We start from the raw sequence: 18,232 nt of genomic DNA on the forward strand, positions 1-18,232 counted from the left end.
AGTCTTTTTCTCCCTGTAACAATCTCAGGATAAAGAAGGTCTAAAGTAGCAATTGATGCAATCTAGTTTCATTCACTCCATTGTGAATTCACAATTAAATATATACATAATACCATTTCCAGCAGAGCTTAGATCACACAAATTTTTGCAAACTTGGCCTATTTGTAGTCTGGTTTTTTGTGCCCAGCAGACCTCAAGGCTGACAAAGTACTGCTGGCTTTTGTGGGTGTGACCATTATGCCAGGAGGGACTAGGTCAGATTAGAGCAGATCTGCATGAACCATCCAATCGGACAAGATTGTCCAAGCAACCGTCGGACAGCCTTTGTCCGGCGAGCCTGGACCCAGCAATTTGCACAACTCGTCGGATAATGTCTGTCCGACAGCTGTCCGAGCCTCCTATCCGACTGCGAGCCGTGGAGCGGGAGAGAGCTGGAAATCCCTGTGAAAGGTGGCTGCAGTCCGCAGTTGCCTCGAGGGGGGCTTCTCTCTCCAAGGGTGGCTCAGTGAGCTCACCCACTTTCGAGGATAGTCAATCCTTAATTATTCCCCGGGACCGACCACCAAGAAAGTTAGAAACCAGCGGCCCGACTTGAAATTGAACGCGGAGATTCTACTTGATGTCGACCTACCTCAGGACCCATCTCAAGCTCAAGCTCACTCTCATCAACTCATTTTCAACAACCCGGCGAACGTCTACTTCTCCTCAGCGACTGATATCGAGGAACCTTAGTACTAACCCACCAGCATCATCTACCGGGCCTAGTTCAGCAACCGGCAGGAAGAAGCTTACGACGACCAACAATGATAATAATCCCCCCAAGAAAACTCGAAAACATCCCAACAGCACCCACAACCATCTCGATCGACCTAAAGTGCCCAGGTCCATCACTCCATTCTCAACATTGAGTAAACGGGGTAGGAAACAAGGACAGGAGGAAGAGGAACAGGAATCGCTAGCGACAGACCGGTTGACCAAGAACCCGTCCTTAGATCTCACTCAACTACCCGAACCAAGCCATTCCCAATCATCCCAACCATACACAAGCTTCTCATTCTCATTCTCATCCATCCCTTTCGAATCCGTCACACCCACCACCCCTCAGCCCCCGGTGGCTACACTGGCCCATGGTCTCTCCCGAGTCCTCTTCAACCCCGGCGTGCATTGGCTCCAAGACCCGCGCACGCTGGTCTACAATTTCGACCATCGTCTCCAAGACCTCGTCGCCCCTGATCAGTTCAACTTCGATGCTCTAACTCCTTACATCACTAGCTCTAGAGACAAGCAGCTCGTCCAACTCGCTCACGAAAACTTGCGTAAATACTGCGGTAGTACGAGTAGTATGACTCAGACCCTAAGTCAGATCTACCTCATGTTAAACGGCAACAAACCCTTGAATGTCGGCATGTTGACTGCTAAGGCTGCCTCCACAAAGGTCAGTTTCTAGCTCATACATTTGTCTCTCCTACTTGGCTCAAGGGGAAACTGAAAATTGGCCATGCCTTTTGTTTTTAATAGAAAAAAGTCGAATTTACGCCTGGTGCTAAGATGCCCGCTTCAATTATTCTCAAGTATGATCCTGAGACAAAGCGATACTCGATCGATTCTGATAAATCATTTGAAACTGAAACAGATTGTCCAGATTCCACAATTCTCTCAAATCTGGTAAGCATCCTTGCAGAAGAACGAAAAAAAAAAGAAAAACTCAGACCCCAGAGAGAAGGTTCCACATTAATGTATTTTTCCTATTAAAGGGACATGTTCTTGAAAAATTCTTCGTATTGCCGTATGAGGAGTTCGCGAAACTGTTGAAGAATAACGCGAATTTGCTGGATCCATCAAAGCCCAAACTACGCGAAGCCTATGCGTTTGCCAAAGTATGTCACGATCCCTAACATATTCGTTTTTTCTATGTTTTTATTGAATTTTTGGGGAAAAAAATAAGGGGGAGTGATTGGAAAAAAAATTAAAAGGAGTTACGTTATCTGGTATTTGACAGACAAATCTGTTGATGACTAGATCCCAACTGGATTGCTATCATCATTATTTGCCCGGAAATGGCACGTTCGATATCAAGACCCGAGCGACTATCGCTATTAGGCATGATCGATTGAACCATGCTGTATGTCATATTCTCTTTTTCCACTCTTTTCGAAGTCATTTGCTCATTTTTATCGATGATTAAAAGAATGCTGCCGGGTATCAAATCCGTACCTCTCAAGGTCCACTAGAATCCTTCGAAAGAGAATACTTGGACCTCATTCGATCAGCGTTTTTGAAATACCAGTTGAGCCTCGCATCTTTCACCTTTTGATTTTATTTCAGTGTTCACCACATTGTTGACCAAGACCGACATCATTTTTCCAGGTTCCAAGCAAGAATTGGACAAATGGATGGAATCTTCGTGGCCTACCATAATACCCAGCGCGTTTTTGGATTTGAGTACCTTCCGATCTCCAAGATGGACCAAGCCCTATTCGGTAACTCTGAAGAGGGTGATAAAGTCTTCAAGTTGTGTTTAGGCTACATGGAACGGATTCTTGAGGACGCTACCCAAGCCTATCCAGAGCAAGTAAGCTTGTTCATAGAAAGGAACATTTTGGCGAGTGGGAAAATGCTAATATGCAATATTTTGGTTGGACTTCAGTCACTCCGAATTACCACTTCTGCCAAGAGTCACGGGAATTTATGGGTTTTTGTCTCACCTGACCAAGGAGAAATTGCCGGACGAGAGCCGCCGGAGGAATACACAACATTCCATTACAAGAACTATAACTACCTTGATGGCGAGATTGTCGAGGACAGCTATATCGATATCGAGTCGAGTCACCAGGCACGGATCGTGTGCAAAGGGGGGCTGGAGGACAACGAGTTTGGGGCAATGAGCACGGAGGAGGATCGGGAAAAGATTGATTGGTCAATTTTCTGCCAGACGTTCAAGTACCCCAGGTCGGAGGAGCTCGACCAACTTTACCGGTCGATCCGAAAGATCCAGTTTGCGATCTCCCAATTAGTTTTACCCGAGGGCGTTGATCGGCAACTGATGCGGATTGTCAATTGGCCTGAGACGGCCTCGGAGCTAAAAGGCTCACCGACCAATCGCGACGATGATCTGTCTCCATCATCCTCTTCGGCCCAGACAACGTCCGGGTCACCGAACACGCCGATCTCTCCCACCCATACCTTCGTCCCGACGCCGGGGATCAAGTACAAGACCGAAGTTTCGAAACTCGTTAAGCATCTCCGCTCGATCGCCAAGGACGGCTGGAAGTTCCAACACCAGCTTGTCGAGGCACAGAAGGACCAGAAAGTCATCAGTCTCAAGCCCGCCGAGTTCTCTATCCAGGACCGTCAGCCCACCCTCTCAAACCGCCCCTGCCCTCCCAATCTTTCTCCATCCAGCTCAGACTCTAACTCGGATTGGCAGAATCATCTTCTCGCCCAGGAACGGCAGAGGCAGCTCAAGGCTCTAGATATCTTAACCTCCAACAAATCTAATCCCCATCCGTAGTCGTCTCCTCCGATCGTTGAATTTGATGGTTTCGTCACCCATCATTTATACTGCTAACCTGTTGATTTTCAGATCCCAACCATTCCTTTTCCTCCCGTGGTAAATAAATAATACTTTTATCTGCCTAGACAGTTTGATATTTGTTTGTTTGGGATTAAATATACTCTTGATCATATCTTTTGGATTTTAAGCATACAGAAAGAAAGATAGGCAAACCAGCAACTAATATATGATGAGGATATGTAAATATGTGCAGTGGGTCATCTAATGTTTTTGGCATCACATTTTTCAATGGAGAAGCTCAGGCCACAGAGTTCATGCACCAGGAAAAATAAACTGTCATTAGACTACAGGTGACATCAGCCTAAGTCCAATGAGCTACCCACCAGCTGCACAGCTGGCCGCAGGGACATCCCCCTGTAGGAAACAAAGGGGCCATTGTAGCCTGGTTGTGCTAGCACCAGAGCAGGAACAAAGTGACAGTCATTGTTTCTTGATGTCACCTGATGTCTGGTGACAATTTATTTTTCCTGGTGTCAAGTCATGAGATTGGCTTCAGGGGTGGAAAAGAAGTTCCCAAGAAGTTTCAAAATTTTCATTTTTTATCATTCCTGTTGCATGCCATACTGTGCTCTCCAATTTTACCACCTTGGTTTGAACAGTAATGGACATTCTGAGAAATTGGCAAGAAATTTGAGAATTTTCACTTTTTTCATTTTTTCATTTTTACTTTTTTTTTATTTCATAATCATTCTTGCAGACTTCTTTTCCACCCTTGTAGCCAATCTCATGACTTGAAGTCTGTGGCCTGAGCTTCTGCATTGAAAAATGTGGTGCCAAAAACATTAGATGGCTCACTGTACATAGAGAGGTCACAAGGACTACAGTACTGTCCACCAGATGTGCACCGGAACCCTTTTTGGGCAGTTGTTGGTCAAAAACAGCCAACATTTTGGATGGAGTGGTCAATACTAATTTCTCCAATTGGGTCTTGAAAATTGAGCCCCAAAAATTAAAATTCCAACTCCCAAATGGAGCAGATTTGAAACACTTTGTGTACTGTGGGTGAAGGAAGCAACTTTTTCAAGATTTGTTTTGATGAATCAATAGACAAGCCTCTGATGGTCCTCTGTGAATCTTGTGAGTTTTTTGAAGCTTCCTTGTATGCTGAAAACACCCATTAAGATACAAAACAAGTGCAGTCATTTGGGGACCTGGAATTCATGTTTCTGCATGCCAAAAATCCCAAAAATTTTATTGAATCATGATATATTCAAGTGTTTAGGTGTGAAGGATACCCGCCATGACCTGGCAAACCACAAGACATGGCATACATTTTTGGAGGAAAAAAGACAAAATGTACCCCTGGTAGCCGCCAGCAGGTGCTGTGTATGGGTACGGGTGTCTGAAATTTGCAAAACAAACATCATGGGTACTTGGCAATCTTTAGTTGCTATTTTAGGTCACCCAATTGCTAAGAATTTTATGACACCAATAAAATTAAAATGAAAAAAAAACTGAAATTTTTAGAATGTTTGGGTGTGTAAAAAAAGATGTACAGCTGGCAGTCATTTTCCTACTAAGTCCGCTGTGCACCCCTTATATCTCATGTGCTTATGCCAACACATTGCTAAGAATTTCATAACACAGAGAAAAGTAAAATTAAAAATCTGATGGAATCTTTAGACTGTTTGGTTGTGTAAAAAAACATTTATACAGTTGGCAGTCATTTTCTGTTATGAGCCATAGCACAGGCTCTTCAGTGCAGGCTCTCACATTTACATAGCTTACATGTCCATGTCACACACTGCACTCTCAATGTTTGAGATGCAGGAGATCCAGAATGTCTTCCTCATCCTGCAATCTACCATGTAGGATCCTGAAACCTCACCAACACAGACTTTTTATCCCCTCTTCCTCTACAAAGAACATACCATAACATATTTCAGGAGCTACATTACAGAGACATATAAATTGAACTAAGAAGAAAACCAGAAACCAAATTGCTGTACCTCTTTGTTGGAGCTGCAACAAAAGGTGGCAAGGATGTGGAAAAAATGAGCCAAGAGGAAAAAGGCACAGCAGCTGAGAAACAGGGAAGGGGTCTAAGGCTACTAGCTTGTGCAATGGAAAAAGGCACATGCACTACAAGAGGCTGGGTGTTGGTCTCAAGGAACAGGCACAGAGAACTGATGAGTTTTGATTGTCCAGATGAGCAGAATTTGTAGCTATTACACATGAGGGGCAGGTTGTGGGCAAAAGGTGAACATGCATATTCATCTGGAAGGAGTAAAATAGAGTGACAGATGTTTGACAGGGATAGAAATGAAAACCTGGCCATTTGCAGTTTCAAAACTCTGAAAGCCTAAAAATCACAACTCTGAAACCTTGTGCATCCCCAATCTGCACCCCTTCCAAACCACTCTGACTCCAAAACCCCCAAGCAACCAAGATATCAACTGAACCACCCTGAACCCCAGATACTGACAAAAAAACAGAACCCAAACCCCTCTGACCCCACAAAATTGATTGTCCCTGCTCCAACACCTTGCTTCATTTCTTCACCTCTCCAATTCCAACTTATCCACAGACACCCCTCCAAATCCCTTGCACTTCCAATGGAGGCCAATGAAGCAGCCCATATCCACCACCAAGTTCCAAATCACAGAAGTGATAAAGATGAGGAGAAGCAGACCTAATGGGGGAAAGCCTAAGCCGCATTGGTGGAAGCAGAGAATGACCCAACCCATCCCACCCTCCAAAGTTTGCCCAACCCAAAAAATTTGATGGCAAGCACAGAGAAAAAGTGGAGATGCTTGCTTGCCAGATTGTGATCTAAATCAAAATCAACTCTGCCTTGTTCCTGACCAAAGCATCTCAGATCCTTTTTTCTGCATCCCAACTCCCATATTTACAGATCTGCTGGAGTCTGGGATGCTCTACATGTTTATTAGGCTATGTTGTCTGTTAAACATACATACACAGAATTTGGCACCAAATTTGCTGCAATGTAATTTGAATCCAAAAGAAGAGCAAGCACTTCAAGAGCTGAAGCAGACTGGATTGTGGCGGACTACACCCACACCTTCATCAAACATTTCTCCGCCGTCAGTTAAGTTCCAACCCCTATAAGCCACTATTGACAGGATTTGAAGAAGGAAATACAGATGATGCTTGTTGCATGTTGAACCACCTTCAAGTTGGTAAAAGATGTGGCCACCTTAGCACTCCAGATTGGCAATGAGATGCTCCAGGCAGGGATGGCACCAACAGAGGCAAAGACCGCAATGGACATCTTGGTGCTCCAGGGCCAACTCTCAGACTCCAAAAAGGCCTACTGGAAGGCCTCTGTTTCTGTTGTGGGGTGCAAGGCCAAATTTCTTGGAAACTTCCAATCAAGAAGTTCAAAAGAAGTGGAAAAGCCAGGATCTCTGCAATGAAGGGCCATATCCAACAGCTTGTTGATGAGACGGGGGCACAGTGGCGGACAAGGGTGGAAAAGCACACTCCAAGTGGTCAAAAATGGAGGAGCACAGGAATGAATTTTGTGCTTTCCTGAGTGCAGCAGAGTAGTATTGGTGCTAGTCAAAAAACATATAAGAATGAAATTGATCCCCAGTGTTTCATTTCTGGCACCATCACAACTACCAGAACCCCCTACTACTTGCCTCCTTCCTGATTGACTCAGGAGCAACCAAAGACATCCTGAAAGAATCCTAAACTACTACAATGGGGATTCTTAGTAGCGCTACCATGTCAAAGCAGACTGTAACTGGATTTGATGGTTCCACATCCCAAGCGGCGTATGAGACTGACCTGACCCTGAACAAAGAACCCCACCCCTCAAGATTCATCATCACCTGACTAAAAGGCACCTGCAAAGGCATCCTTGGGATTACACGGACACCAAATTGACTGGACCACCAAAATCTTTGACCCTGGCCCCTCCAAAATTGCAGCTGCCACAGCAGTTTTGTCAAATCCAAAAAAAAAAAAAAACCAGCACAGCGGGGAAAGCTAGGAAATTTGACAAGGCTTTGTGTGCTGCCATGCCCTCAATTTGAGTTCAATAGCCTAACCCCCAATATGTTTCCCAAGATGGCTGGCAAGCTTGTTTCCCCATAGATAGTTATCTCCACCCTGACTGAAACCCCAACTAGAACCCTTCCCCTGGCATTGCTACTACTTTGGTGGTATTTTACACACCACAAAAGTCCGCCAACAGAGGGCCAAGGGCCCATGCTGGGCAAAGCTAGGATATGTGATGAGGGTTTGTGTTTTTTACTGCCCCAGAAATGTGAAGCACACCCTCCACCATACTCCCAGAAGCAGCTGACAAGCCATTTTTCACCTGTAGATAACACTCCGCACCCTGACTAGAACTCCAACCAGGACCCCACTTCTGGCATTGTGACTGCTATGGTGGTATTTTCCACTACAAAAACATCCCCAACAGAGGGACAAGGGCTCATGATGGGGAAAGCTAGGATATTTGAAAAGGGGGTGTGTGTATTACCATGTGTTTTACTGCCCTTGCAATGTGAGTTCAATAACACTACCCCACATTCATTCTCCAAGGCAGCTGGAAATTCTCTTTCCTTCCTAGTCTTAGAAAAGTGCACTGCCAAGATTAGCGCTTCTAAGACATTGTGGTAGACCTCCACCCAACTGGTGGTGGTGGGAAACTCCTCAGTAGTAGCCTGGACCTCCAAGGAGCTAGTCCCATGGTATGGCCATTGATAAATCAACATGTTCTGGAAGACAAGTGCAATGAAGTTTCCACCACAGAGGAAGTAATAATTCAGGGTTGATTTAGTCCCAGGGTCCACACCCCAAGCAAGCCGGATTATTCCTCTTTGACTTGTGGAGAATAAAGCACTTGACAACACCAGGAAAAAATAGTCATCACTTGTCTGCAAGTGACATAGCAAAGTACAAAGGGGCCTTTGTACTTTCTCATGTCACTTGTAGGCAAGTGATCATTGCTTTTTCCTGGTGCAAGTTGATTGAGGAAGGAATAGCTAGCAAAATAATTAGTAGAAACACATCCTTGTGGGTGGCACTGGCCTTACTAATTGGAAAAAAGGATGGAAACCTCTGCTCTTGCTTTGATTACCAAAAGCTCATTGCCATGAATGTCAAGAACCAATAACCGCTCCTGCTGACAATGGAACTGGTGGACAGCCTACTGAATGCCAACACATTAAAAAAACAGAACCTCTGCAACACCTATGGAAATCTGCATGTGGTGGAGGGAGATAAGGAGAAACTGGAGTTCATCTGTAGGCTGGGGCAGTTTTCTCTGCTCACCATGCCCTTTGGACCCACCAGCACACCTGGATACTTCCAGTACTTCATGCCAGAAATTCTGTTGGGGAAGATTTCAAAGGACACCACCACTTATCTCAAATACATCATGGTGTATACCCAGAAAGGCTCCAACCATGCAGAGGTTTTCAATTGTATCCTTGAGAACCTGAGCAGACACCAACTATGGTCAAAACCAGAAAAAATTGAATCCTCAAAGCAAGAGGTAGAATACCTTGGACTTTTGATTGCTTTTAATTGGATAAGAATGGACCCTGCTAAGGTAAAAGTGGTGAAAGATTGGCCCGCTCTGCAAAAAATCTTGGAGCTTCAGTGTTTCATTGGATGTTCAAGCTTCTACCACTGCTTTATTTCTACAGCAATAGCAGTTCACTCCATGAATTGAACAAGGAGCTAAAGAAAATCAGAAGATGCAGAAGAAAGGCAAGAGAAATGCAATAGTACTTGACGAGCGATAGCACTCAACAATCTATATATAGTCTGTATGTGTGGTAGTCAGTGTGAGTTGGGGAATAAAAAATGTTAAATATTTTTTTGCTACATTTTTGGCTGTAAGTACTGCCAGTACCCATCAAAGTTACCGCCGATACCTGCGCAGAGGTGCCAGGTCTAAGGTAAAAGTGGTGAAAGATTGGCCCGCTCTGCGGAACATCTTGGAGCTTCAGTGTTTCATTGGATGTTCAAGCTTCTAACACTGCTTTATTTCTACAGCAATAGCAGTTTACTCCATGAATTGAAATATCCTGAAACCCCATTCATCTAGAACAAGCAATGCAACTTTGCCTTTGAATCTCTAAAGAACCCATTTACCAGTGCTCCAATCCTTAAGATTGTGGACCCCTAAAACCCATTTATCCTTGAGTGAAACTGCTCTGACTTTTACCTTGGTCATAGTACAGTGCTGTTTTGAGTTTGTGACAAAGACAGAGAGTTTCACCCAGTGTAGGGCTGGGCCCCAACCCAAGCTTACTTGGGTATACCCAACTATCCAACCCGCTCTGTCAGAGCACGGGTGGATTTTGTGAGATTTTTACCCAATTGGATATCTTGGGCAAATGACTCAGGAGGGGTATTAGAAAGGGTTGGAGACCAACCCTCCATTACATTTAAACATCAGGCTGAGAAGATTTTGAATTTGGAGGGAAAAAAGTAGAAAAAAATAAATTTGAGAAAGTGTCATCATTAAGCTGGCACAACTTGAGAATCCTTGAATTTGTCAATTTCATCATAAGGAGCGGGGTCCAGCTTTCCAAATGAGTGGTACCAGTCCTTCAGGCAGAGGAGGTTGTAATTGGAGGCCGGACTGAGACTGCTCCGTTGGGGGCTGATTACAGATTTGGATCTGGAAAAAACTCGCTCCAAGGAAGCACTGGTGCAGGGATGGCAAGATGTAAATCTTTCCCAAGTGATATTCAAGAACCTTTGTGTTGCCCAACTTGACTAAAATTGAAACAGCAAGCCTTGGTCTTGAAATCATTGAGAATAATTGCAGGATGAAAATCATAATTTGAAGATGCCCTCAATGCTCCTACATCCGCTCAAGCCTTATGATATGGTACTTGCCGCCCGGATCAGCCTCCTCAAGATTCTTGAGAATGCTAGACTCCTTCAGACTAGATTTAAACCTGCTCAATCAAATGATACTGCATTCAAAACTGACCACTGGTAGGCAAGTGAGGATATGGGATCGGACTTACATACTCTTTGACTTTGGCAGGTTATCTTCTGGAGCAGAGCATTTTTTGACATTGTGTTGCTGGTATACATATTTATCTCAATTCTTGGCTGGGAAAATTTTCTACACGCCCTGGGCCGTGCATTTTGCGGTCCCTGCAGGTGGTACCCAATATCTGGCAGATAGTGCCCGGGAGTAGCTAATTTGATGCCCAAGCTTGGTCCACAGGGGAACAGTGCAGGATGCCCTCCAGGCCTCAGGTATCACCCGGGGCCCAGGCCTAGTTGATAGACTGAATAAATGGCCCAATTCATTCCATGCAGAAAGTCTATGAATGTGGAAAAACTGGAGGACCTGTTGGTGGAGCAAGTCTGCAAATTACACAGCACTACAAATACCACCCAACTGTGGAAGTGTGTTCATCTTGAAAATCACACACAAACTGTAAAACCAACTGGGCATCTGACTCCACCTGTACATGGTGTACCCAAGGCTGAAACGCTGCGCTGCGCTACAAAAAAGCGGTCTTTTAGCGCAGCGCAGCGGGGAACCTCTGCGCGGTCAGCCCAAAAAGCGGTAGCGCAGCGCCAGTCCCGGTGCGCTACCGCTGAAAATAGCAGGGGCCCGCTTTTTCCCCAACCCAAAAAGCGGTAGCGCAGCGGACGACGCCGCTCCTTTCAGCGCCGCGCAGCGGCCACCAAAACAGCTGCGCTGCGCTTTTTTGGCTGGCAGCGGGGGAGCGCTACGCGGCCAGGTCAAAAAGCGGTAGCGCAGCAATGGTTCCGCTGCGCTACCGCTGAAAGTAGCGGGTCCCCGCTTCTTGCCAGACCCAAAAAGCGGTGCGCAGCGGGCGGGGCCGCTACTTTCAGCGCAGCGCAGCGGCCACTAAAACCGCTGCGCTTCATGCTGCGCTGCGCTTTTTGAAGCGCAGCGCTTTCACCCTTGGCACTGTACCACCCCAGGACCAACAGACAATCCAAAACTGCCAACAAAGAAGTGGAGCAATACACCACTTTGTATGTTACCACCAGGACAATTGGAACCAATGCTTGCAACGGCAGAGTTTGCGTACAACAATAACCTGCACACTGACACCAGAGCCTCAACATTCAAGCAACGGTGGGCCGCTAGGCTAAAGTATCTGTAGCGTGCGCTATCTGCTAGTTTAGAATTGCGTAGTTCCTGACACAGTGCCGTTAGCTGTAGTGCCCGCTACGGGCCGCTAGGCTACACTAACGGGCGCTAACAGCGCTATCAGCATTTTTAGCGGTTGAATAGCACTGCTAGCGCTGATAGCGGCAATAGAGGCCCTGTAGTTTCAAGGGGTGCCTGTTAGAAGTAGCGGGCAATCACTGTCTGCTAACAGAAAACCCCGTCATTTTTAGTTTAGATCCACTATGCTGCGCTGAACTATGGACTAAATGTAGTGTAGCGGCCCGCCATTGATTCAAGGCAAATTGCTGCTAGAACCCAACATACGGCTGAGTCCCATTGGCAGAGCAGTGCATGTCCGCGGTGGTCGAACAACTCTGGAAATTGGTGGAGGTTCAGATGAAGCTCAAACACTGCCTCAAAGTGGGACAAAAGGCAATAAAGGATCAAATCAACAAGGGAGTGAGAGATACATCAGAAGGGGATGTTGGGGGAAAATTATGGCTGAAAAGACACAAGATCTCAACCACCAGGCCAAGACCAAAGTTGTAATACTGCTGGTCAGGACCATTCCAAATAGCTAGAAGAGTTTCCAAGTCCACATACATACCAACACTTTTGATCTCTATGCAGGGAGTGCACCCTATATTCCACATTTCCATTCTTTGCAAACACCAACCCAACAATATTGTGGAGCAGAGACAGCAGACCCCAGAACCAGACATTTTGGATGGCACAGACAAATGGGAGGTGGAGGATGTACTGGACTATTGGCAGAAAGGAAAGACACTTCAATATCTTGTCATTTGGAAGGTATTCAGACTGCAGGAAAACTTGTGGGAACTGGGGGAGAACCTGACAAATTATGGAGACATTTTGGTGGATTTCAACAAGAAATTTCCGGAGGTGGGGGCCACACATTGATGGATGTGGAAAAGAAAGTGAGATGGCAATATTTTTCCCACAGGGTTCTTTAACACTGCCTGGTGACAGAAGCAAGAGCCAAAAGAGGAGTTTTTTTTTGAAAAAAAAAACTGTATTTGAATCAAGACAGAAACAGGGGGAGGTTTGGGCATTATTAAAGGGGGATAATGTTATGAGCTGTAGTGCGGGCTCTCATATGTACATAGCTTACATGTACATGTCACATACCACACTCCTAATGTTTGAGATGCTGGAGATCCAGACTATCTTCCTCATCCTGCAATCTACGATATAGCATCTGGAACCCTTGGAACCCCAGAGTCAGACCCCTGATACCCTCTTCCTCTCCACAGAGCAGACCATAACAATTTCCTACTGATCCCACCATGCACCCCTTAGGTCTTGTATTCTGATGACACACTATTGCTAAATGTTTTGGGGGAATCATTTTACATGTTACATTTCTAAGTGCCTTCAAATTTTTATGCATGTAGTGGAGGACTTCCCGCCAATCTGGAAGCCCAGATTTTCCTAGATTTTGCAGGGAAATCTAGGCAGATCTAGGATTTGGGAAGATCAAGCCCAGATTTCCCCGCAAAATCTGGATAAATCTGAGCCCACAGAATGACGGGAAGTCCTCCAGTATGTGGAACACACAGGTTACACATACACTGCAGAACAAACAAGCAGTTGACATGCAGGATACTCCAGCCAAGCTGTGAGTGTAACTCCTGAATGCACAAGTGTCTTTGTTGGCACACACAGTGACTGTGCATTGAAGCTTGGGTTGAGCCAAACCTTGAGTAAGTGTAACACCACAAGCTTCCTCAGAGTTACCGCATGTCAACTGCAGCCTGCTCACAGTTGACACATTTTTTTTGCAGTGATATCCAAAATACTAGAAATAATTGGAGAAATTAGTATCAACAACTCTCAAATGTCAGTCAGAAGTTCAGGGATTCTTGCTCATGCACCTTTCAGTAAGGTTTATGCATGGGAAATTGCTTCCAAAGGAAGCTGCCCACCCACCCAACCTTTCTTGATTTCTCCGGATATGATGCCTGATTTTGAAATCAACCTTTCGTGAACCGTCCTATCCCGCTATCCATATATCTCTCACAATCAGAATGATAAACCATAAGAAGTGCAAGCAGGTGATGTAAAAATACAAACGTTTCTTGAGCAGTCCCTACCGCTCAGTTTTTAGCAGTCGGATTTTTGCCCTCAGACTGATGCGCAAGCGGCGAGCGCGGCGCAAAACCCAGAACTATTGCTGTAGCACTACATGACCGCTGCTAGCGGGATTTACGCCGTTGATGCGTGAATCAGGGGCAGTTGAATTAGGTATTGTGTTTTGAAGAATCCTTGGACGGATCTGCAGGATTTTCCTGGATTTTCGCCCAAGGTTCAAATTGCTGTCCTTCGGTTTTTACCCCTCCAAGGCCATGATGTTGTCATTGACAATCATCTTGGCCACAGCAGCCAGTAGTCAAGTGCACCCGGCCGGGCCCAGAGCAGTCAACCAGCATCCGGCCCTCCACCACCGTCCAATAAACCCAACCCTCAAAGCCTCAGCGACAAAATGTTGCTGTACGGGATCGATCTTTTTGCTAGGGAAACCCCACTTCCAGGGTGCCTCTCCAACATCGAGCACTGGCACATTCACCAAAATGATCCGCTACTGGCTAAACTCTGCTCTTTCCAATCTGTTCAGTAGGCTTGCGAAGGGCAAGCAACTCAAGGATAACAGCCTGACAAAGAGTGACTGGAGGGTGATGAGCAGCGAGATGAGGAGGGGCGAGTTCATCATTGATTTTGCTCTTGCTTGGTCCATCAGAATACCAAGACTTGTTCTCAAGCAAAAATAAGTCTCTGTAGGCGCAGCCCATCGCAGACAGGACTTAACTCTCACAATCTGGCAAAAAAAAAAATCTGGAAGTGTTGCAGGGAACTGTTTTTGTTTCACAATGTGATGAACAATACATGAGTCGGACGCCAGCAGCATCACACAAGGCTGGAGCTTGCTCGCCTCGATGGTAGGTAGCGTTGTCACATACAACAAAGGGGTTCATGTCAGGGTAGCATTTGATTCTAGGAAGCTTTTCAGCAGGGGAAAGTCAGTGGAAATTCTGATGATACTGGCAACTGATTGGCTCACCAAGTCAAATTCCAAAAAATACTCGGATCGGCGACCGGTGAACGTCTGAAAAGTTTTTGTGAGGGTCACCAGTCCTTCAATTGATATCGCTGGGAGAAAGCTGAGTCGGGCTACATTCTGATTGACATGGAGTTGCTCCGAGGGGGTACCTTATGACGACCTGGCAAGAGATTGGAGCAGGTTCTTATTGCAGAAGGCACTCTCATCTAGACAGCCAACCAATCGAAAACTGTCAGCTTTGGGAGCAAAAAAAGACTGTTTGGTTGGATATAAACACCTGTTGACACTAAGAACTCGGCTGGATAAAACTCCATCCGCTCCATGAACGGTTATTTAGCGACCAGACATTTCCGAATGTTTTTGGTTTCAGGTTTTTTCAGGGTGATCGCCAAACATATGACGAGGTTACGGTGAACACCTGTGGTGCTGAGAAGGACTTTGGTTGAGTCGTACAGTTTCTCTTGAATCTCATGCAGAAACACGCCTGGTTCGAGTCGTACGAGCTTGATCATAAAGGCACATTTGTCTCGAGAGAGGGCCGCCGGTCGGCCACGTGTTTTGTAAGAATCCGGGTCCCTGATCACACACCGAGTTTCTTGGTAAAGATCCAGCCGTCGAGCAAACGAATGCCGCAAAATCGAACATCCAAGAAGCCGGCGAATTTATGGAAAAGACAGGCCCTCGAGGGCCATTCGGACGGCATGAACCTTTGTGTCCGGAGCGTAGGGCCGGAAACCCATTGTGTGATGCGTATTTGTGAGGCCACCGTTGTTGAGAGAAGCGGACCGAAGGCTGCAGGTGTTGAGAGAAGCGGACCAAAGGCTGCCGTGGTCGTGATCGGATGAGGTTGCTTGATCACAGCAAGGCATGTGATATGACAACTTGCCGCTGTGGGTGGCAAAAACCAAAGGCAAAAAGTGCTGCTGTGCAGCAGTAAGGACATAACTCTAAGTCATTGAGTTGCTCGTTTGTCCCAGAGTTCATCAAAACACAATACATAAGTTTCTGAATCCGCCAGATTTGTCTTCGCGGAAAACCTTATCCGACGAGATCAGGACAAGAGATCGGATGGCCATCGGTCTTTCCTGTGCGACCAGTTAACTGTATCTATTTACAGTCTTTACATAGATTCGTGCCGATTTTGCATCCCTTTCTCATCCCTGAGCTTCCCTGAGTCTTTCGTCGATAATGGCACATTAGCGTTGATGGGACTGTAAATGTATGCCTTTGTAGTCAAACGAAGCTTGGATGGAGATTCAAGGCGCTTTACTGCTTCCCTGGCCCTCGGGCTGAACCACATTCTGCACCCTCCATCTGAACCCACAATTAGTTTTACACCCTCACGCGATTGGGCAAGAAATAATGCAGGATACGCCCAAGGAAACTTTGACCGAATTCAACGAAGAGCATCAGGTCCTAGGAGGTATGTAAGAGCTATCGTATCCAAACCATTGACTTGAACTTGAAAAATGAACCTCGCCTAACATGATCCTTTGACTACTCTCTCCGGATACATCTAGACTCGGTGATTGACGCATTCCGATATCTGGAGAGTATATGGCACGCCGAGGAAGGTTCAGAAGATGTCGAAGTGCCCATCCATCCGTCCTATCAAGAAGACTTCTGTTTTGAGAAAGCCAACTCGAGGGAAGATGTCGTAGCCCGGTTACATTTGTGCACTCTCCCTCTCTTAGCACGCCAACTTTCGAGGCTCCAACAATTGCTCGATCCGGCAGGCTTGCGGACAGAGCCAGAGTCAAGACTCACGCACATCTCATGGATTCAATCCCAAGTCGGCCATACCGTCACTCAAATTCAAACTGCCACCGCCTTGGTCTGTCCGAAACCTTTAGCTTGGGGACGCCGACGCGATGATCGCCATCTCAAAGAACTCAAAGGTTTCAGGCTTCTTTTAATCACCGATCGTATCCAAGATGCCATGTGGTCTACGGCTCATTTTTTTGATTCGGCTGGGAAATTGCTCAAACAAATCGGGCTCACTACTGATGAAACGACTCCCGGAGGTCACCCATGTCGGTGTCACGCGCGCTGGAACCAGAAGGCATTGCAGGCGATCAGACTGGCCATCTACTGCTTAGAATCCGAATCCGAATGCGATCTTGTTAAACATCACTGGAGGTTCGATGTAAAATGGGAATTGCTGTCGACCAAAAAAGCTATACTCATGCTCCCTCCCAACCCTCTCTCTGCAAATTACGAAGAAGAGGCTCAATCGAGGTTGGTTCGGGAACCGGCAATCCAGCTCACTCAATCAGTGCTACCGATCTCGATGCTATCAAGACATTTTTACGTTGCGGTAGGTAATATGATGGCTCAGCTGCCAACATACACAGAGATGAACTCTCATCAACTAAGCAGCTTATACATCTCTGCTGAACACACTGGCGAGAATTTGAATGAGATTTTGGAACTCATCGCCGATGCCGATAACACGCTCTGCCGAGGTGAAACCATACCTATATGCGCGAGGATCAGAGAGGCTGCTGGAGAGATTCTTGAGCGCTTTGAAGAATTACTGCTGATTTTAGTTCTTCATCTACTTCCCTTGGTCCCGGGGACGGATACCGTTTACAATCAGGACTTCTTTTTCAAATGGCACTCCATGATGACGGTATTCATTGATAGCTTCCAAAGGTCTAACGATAGACTTGAAGATAGTTCCCTCCAATAGTTTTCTTGTTTTTCCTGCGCACTATGACTTTTTTGTTGTTGTATATTTGTCAATTGAAACATGTTCGGGAAATGTGTACTTCATTCTGCAGAATTATGAATCCTGAGCCACGCGCCAACAATTAATTAGGTGCATGAATAGAAGAGAGGCAGCAGAAGACCGGGTTTCGCAGAAACACATCCGAAGAGGTGGTGGCTGGGGCAAACTCAATGAGACATTCTCAGCTCGTAGGTGCTTCCAAGCAGCCTGACAGTGTCCAAATCACAATTCAAATGCTTGGGTGAAATAGAGGGGTTGTAATTGAGAATATGAATAATGAGATTGTAAGGAAAAAATGTACGACCAAAGAGGGTTTTTACAGGTGTATTTGTCAATTTTTTTGCGTGGGTTTGGGGTTTACGATTCCGGGCACATGAAAACTATGTGAGTGGCAAGGAAATGTGAATATATAAGAGGAAATAGAATTGGGAAAAATGAAAAACAGGTGAATCACAGTCTAAAGAGAGGTAAACGTGTTATGAATTAAAGTTAAGAAAGGTTAAAAGAGTCAGCAGAGAAACGAGAAAAAGGGGTCAAAACGAAAGCTATGCGATTGAATGATCGCATGATCGAATGAATGATAGAGAGAGAAGCAACAACGGATCAAGCAAAGTGATACAAGTAGGCGCAATTAATATAGCTGGGAAAGCTACAGATGCCGACGCCCTTAAATGGTCACAAGTAAGTAAAGGTAGTAGTCATACAAATGCATCCAAGAAGTTCTCCCAAATCCAATACTATTGAACAAAGGCA

The 18,232-nt window shown here is 45.7% G+C and overlaps 3 protein-coding genes across 3 annotated transcripts; all 3 read left to right on the plus strand.

Annotated features, from left to right (window-relative positions):
- Window positions 1-619: 619 nt before the first annotated feature.
- On the plus strand, window positions 620-3,511 carry PtA15_9A470 (uncharacterized protein; the record flags this gene model as incomplete). Its single annotated transcript, XM_053172682.1, has 7 exons — window positions 620-1,435; window positions 1,519-1,665; window positions 1,755-1,877; window positions 2,000-2,122; window positions 2,189-2,286; window positions 2,368-2,572; window positions 2,648-3,511. 7 exons carry the CDS (start codon window positions 620-622, stop codon window positions 3,509-3,511), a joined length of 2,376 nt encoding a protein of 791 aa, XP_053023898.1.
- A 6,841-nt stretch (window positions 3,512-10,352) lies between these two features.
- PtA15_9A471 (uncharacterized protein) lies at window positions 10,353-10,508 on the plus strand (the record flags this gene model as incomplete). The annotated part of the gene is made up of 1 exon (XM_053172683.1): window positions 10,353-10,508. The coding sequence occupies one exon, from the start codon at window positions 10,353-10,355 to the stop codon at window positions 10,506-10,508; it is 156 nt and encodes a 51-aa protein (XP_053023899.1).
- A 5,602-nt stretch (window positions 10,509-16,110) lies between these two features.
- PtA15_9A472 (uncharacterized protein) lies at window positions 16,111-17,440 on the plus strand (the record flags this gene model as incomplete). The annotated part of the gene is made up of 2 exons (XM_053172684.1): window positions 16,111-16,171; window positions 16,269-17,440. 2 exons carry the CDS (start codon window positions 16,111-16,113, stop codon window positions 17,438-17,440), a joined length of 1,233 nt encoding a protein of 410 aa, XP_053023900.1.
- Between the last annotated feature and the right edge of the window lie 792 nt (window positions 17,441-18,232).

Source organism: Puccinia triticina, chromosome 9A (genome assembly GCF_026914185.1).
Source record: "Puccinia triticina chromosome 9A, complete sequence".
Taxonomy (NCBI): domain Eukaryota; kingdom Fungi; phylum Basidiomycota; class Pucciniomycetes; order Pucciniales; family Pucciniaceae; genus Puccinia; species Puccinia triticina.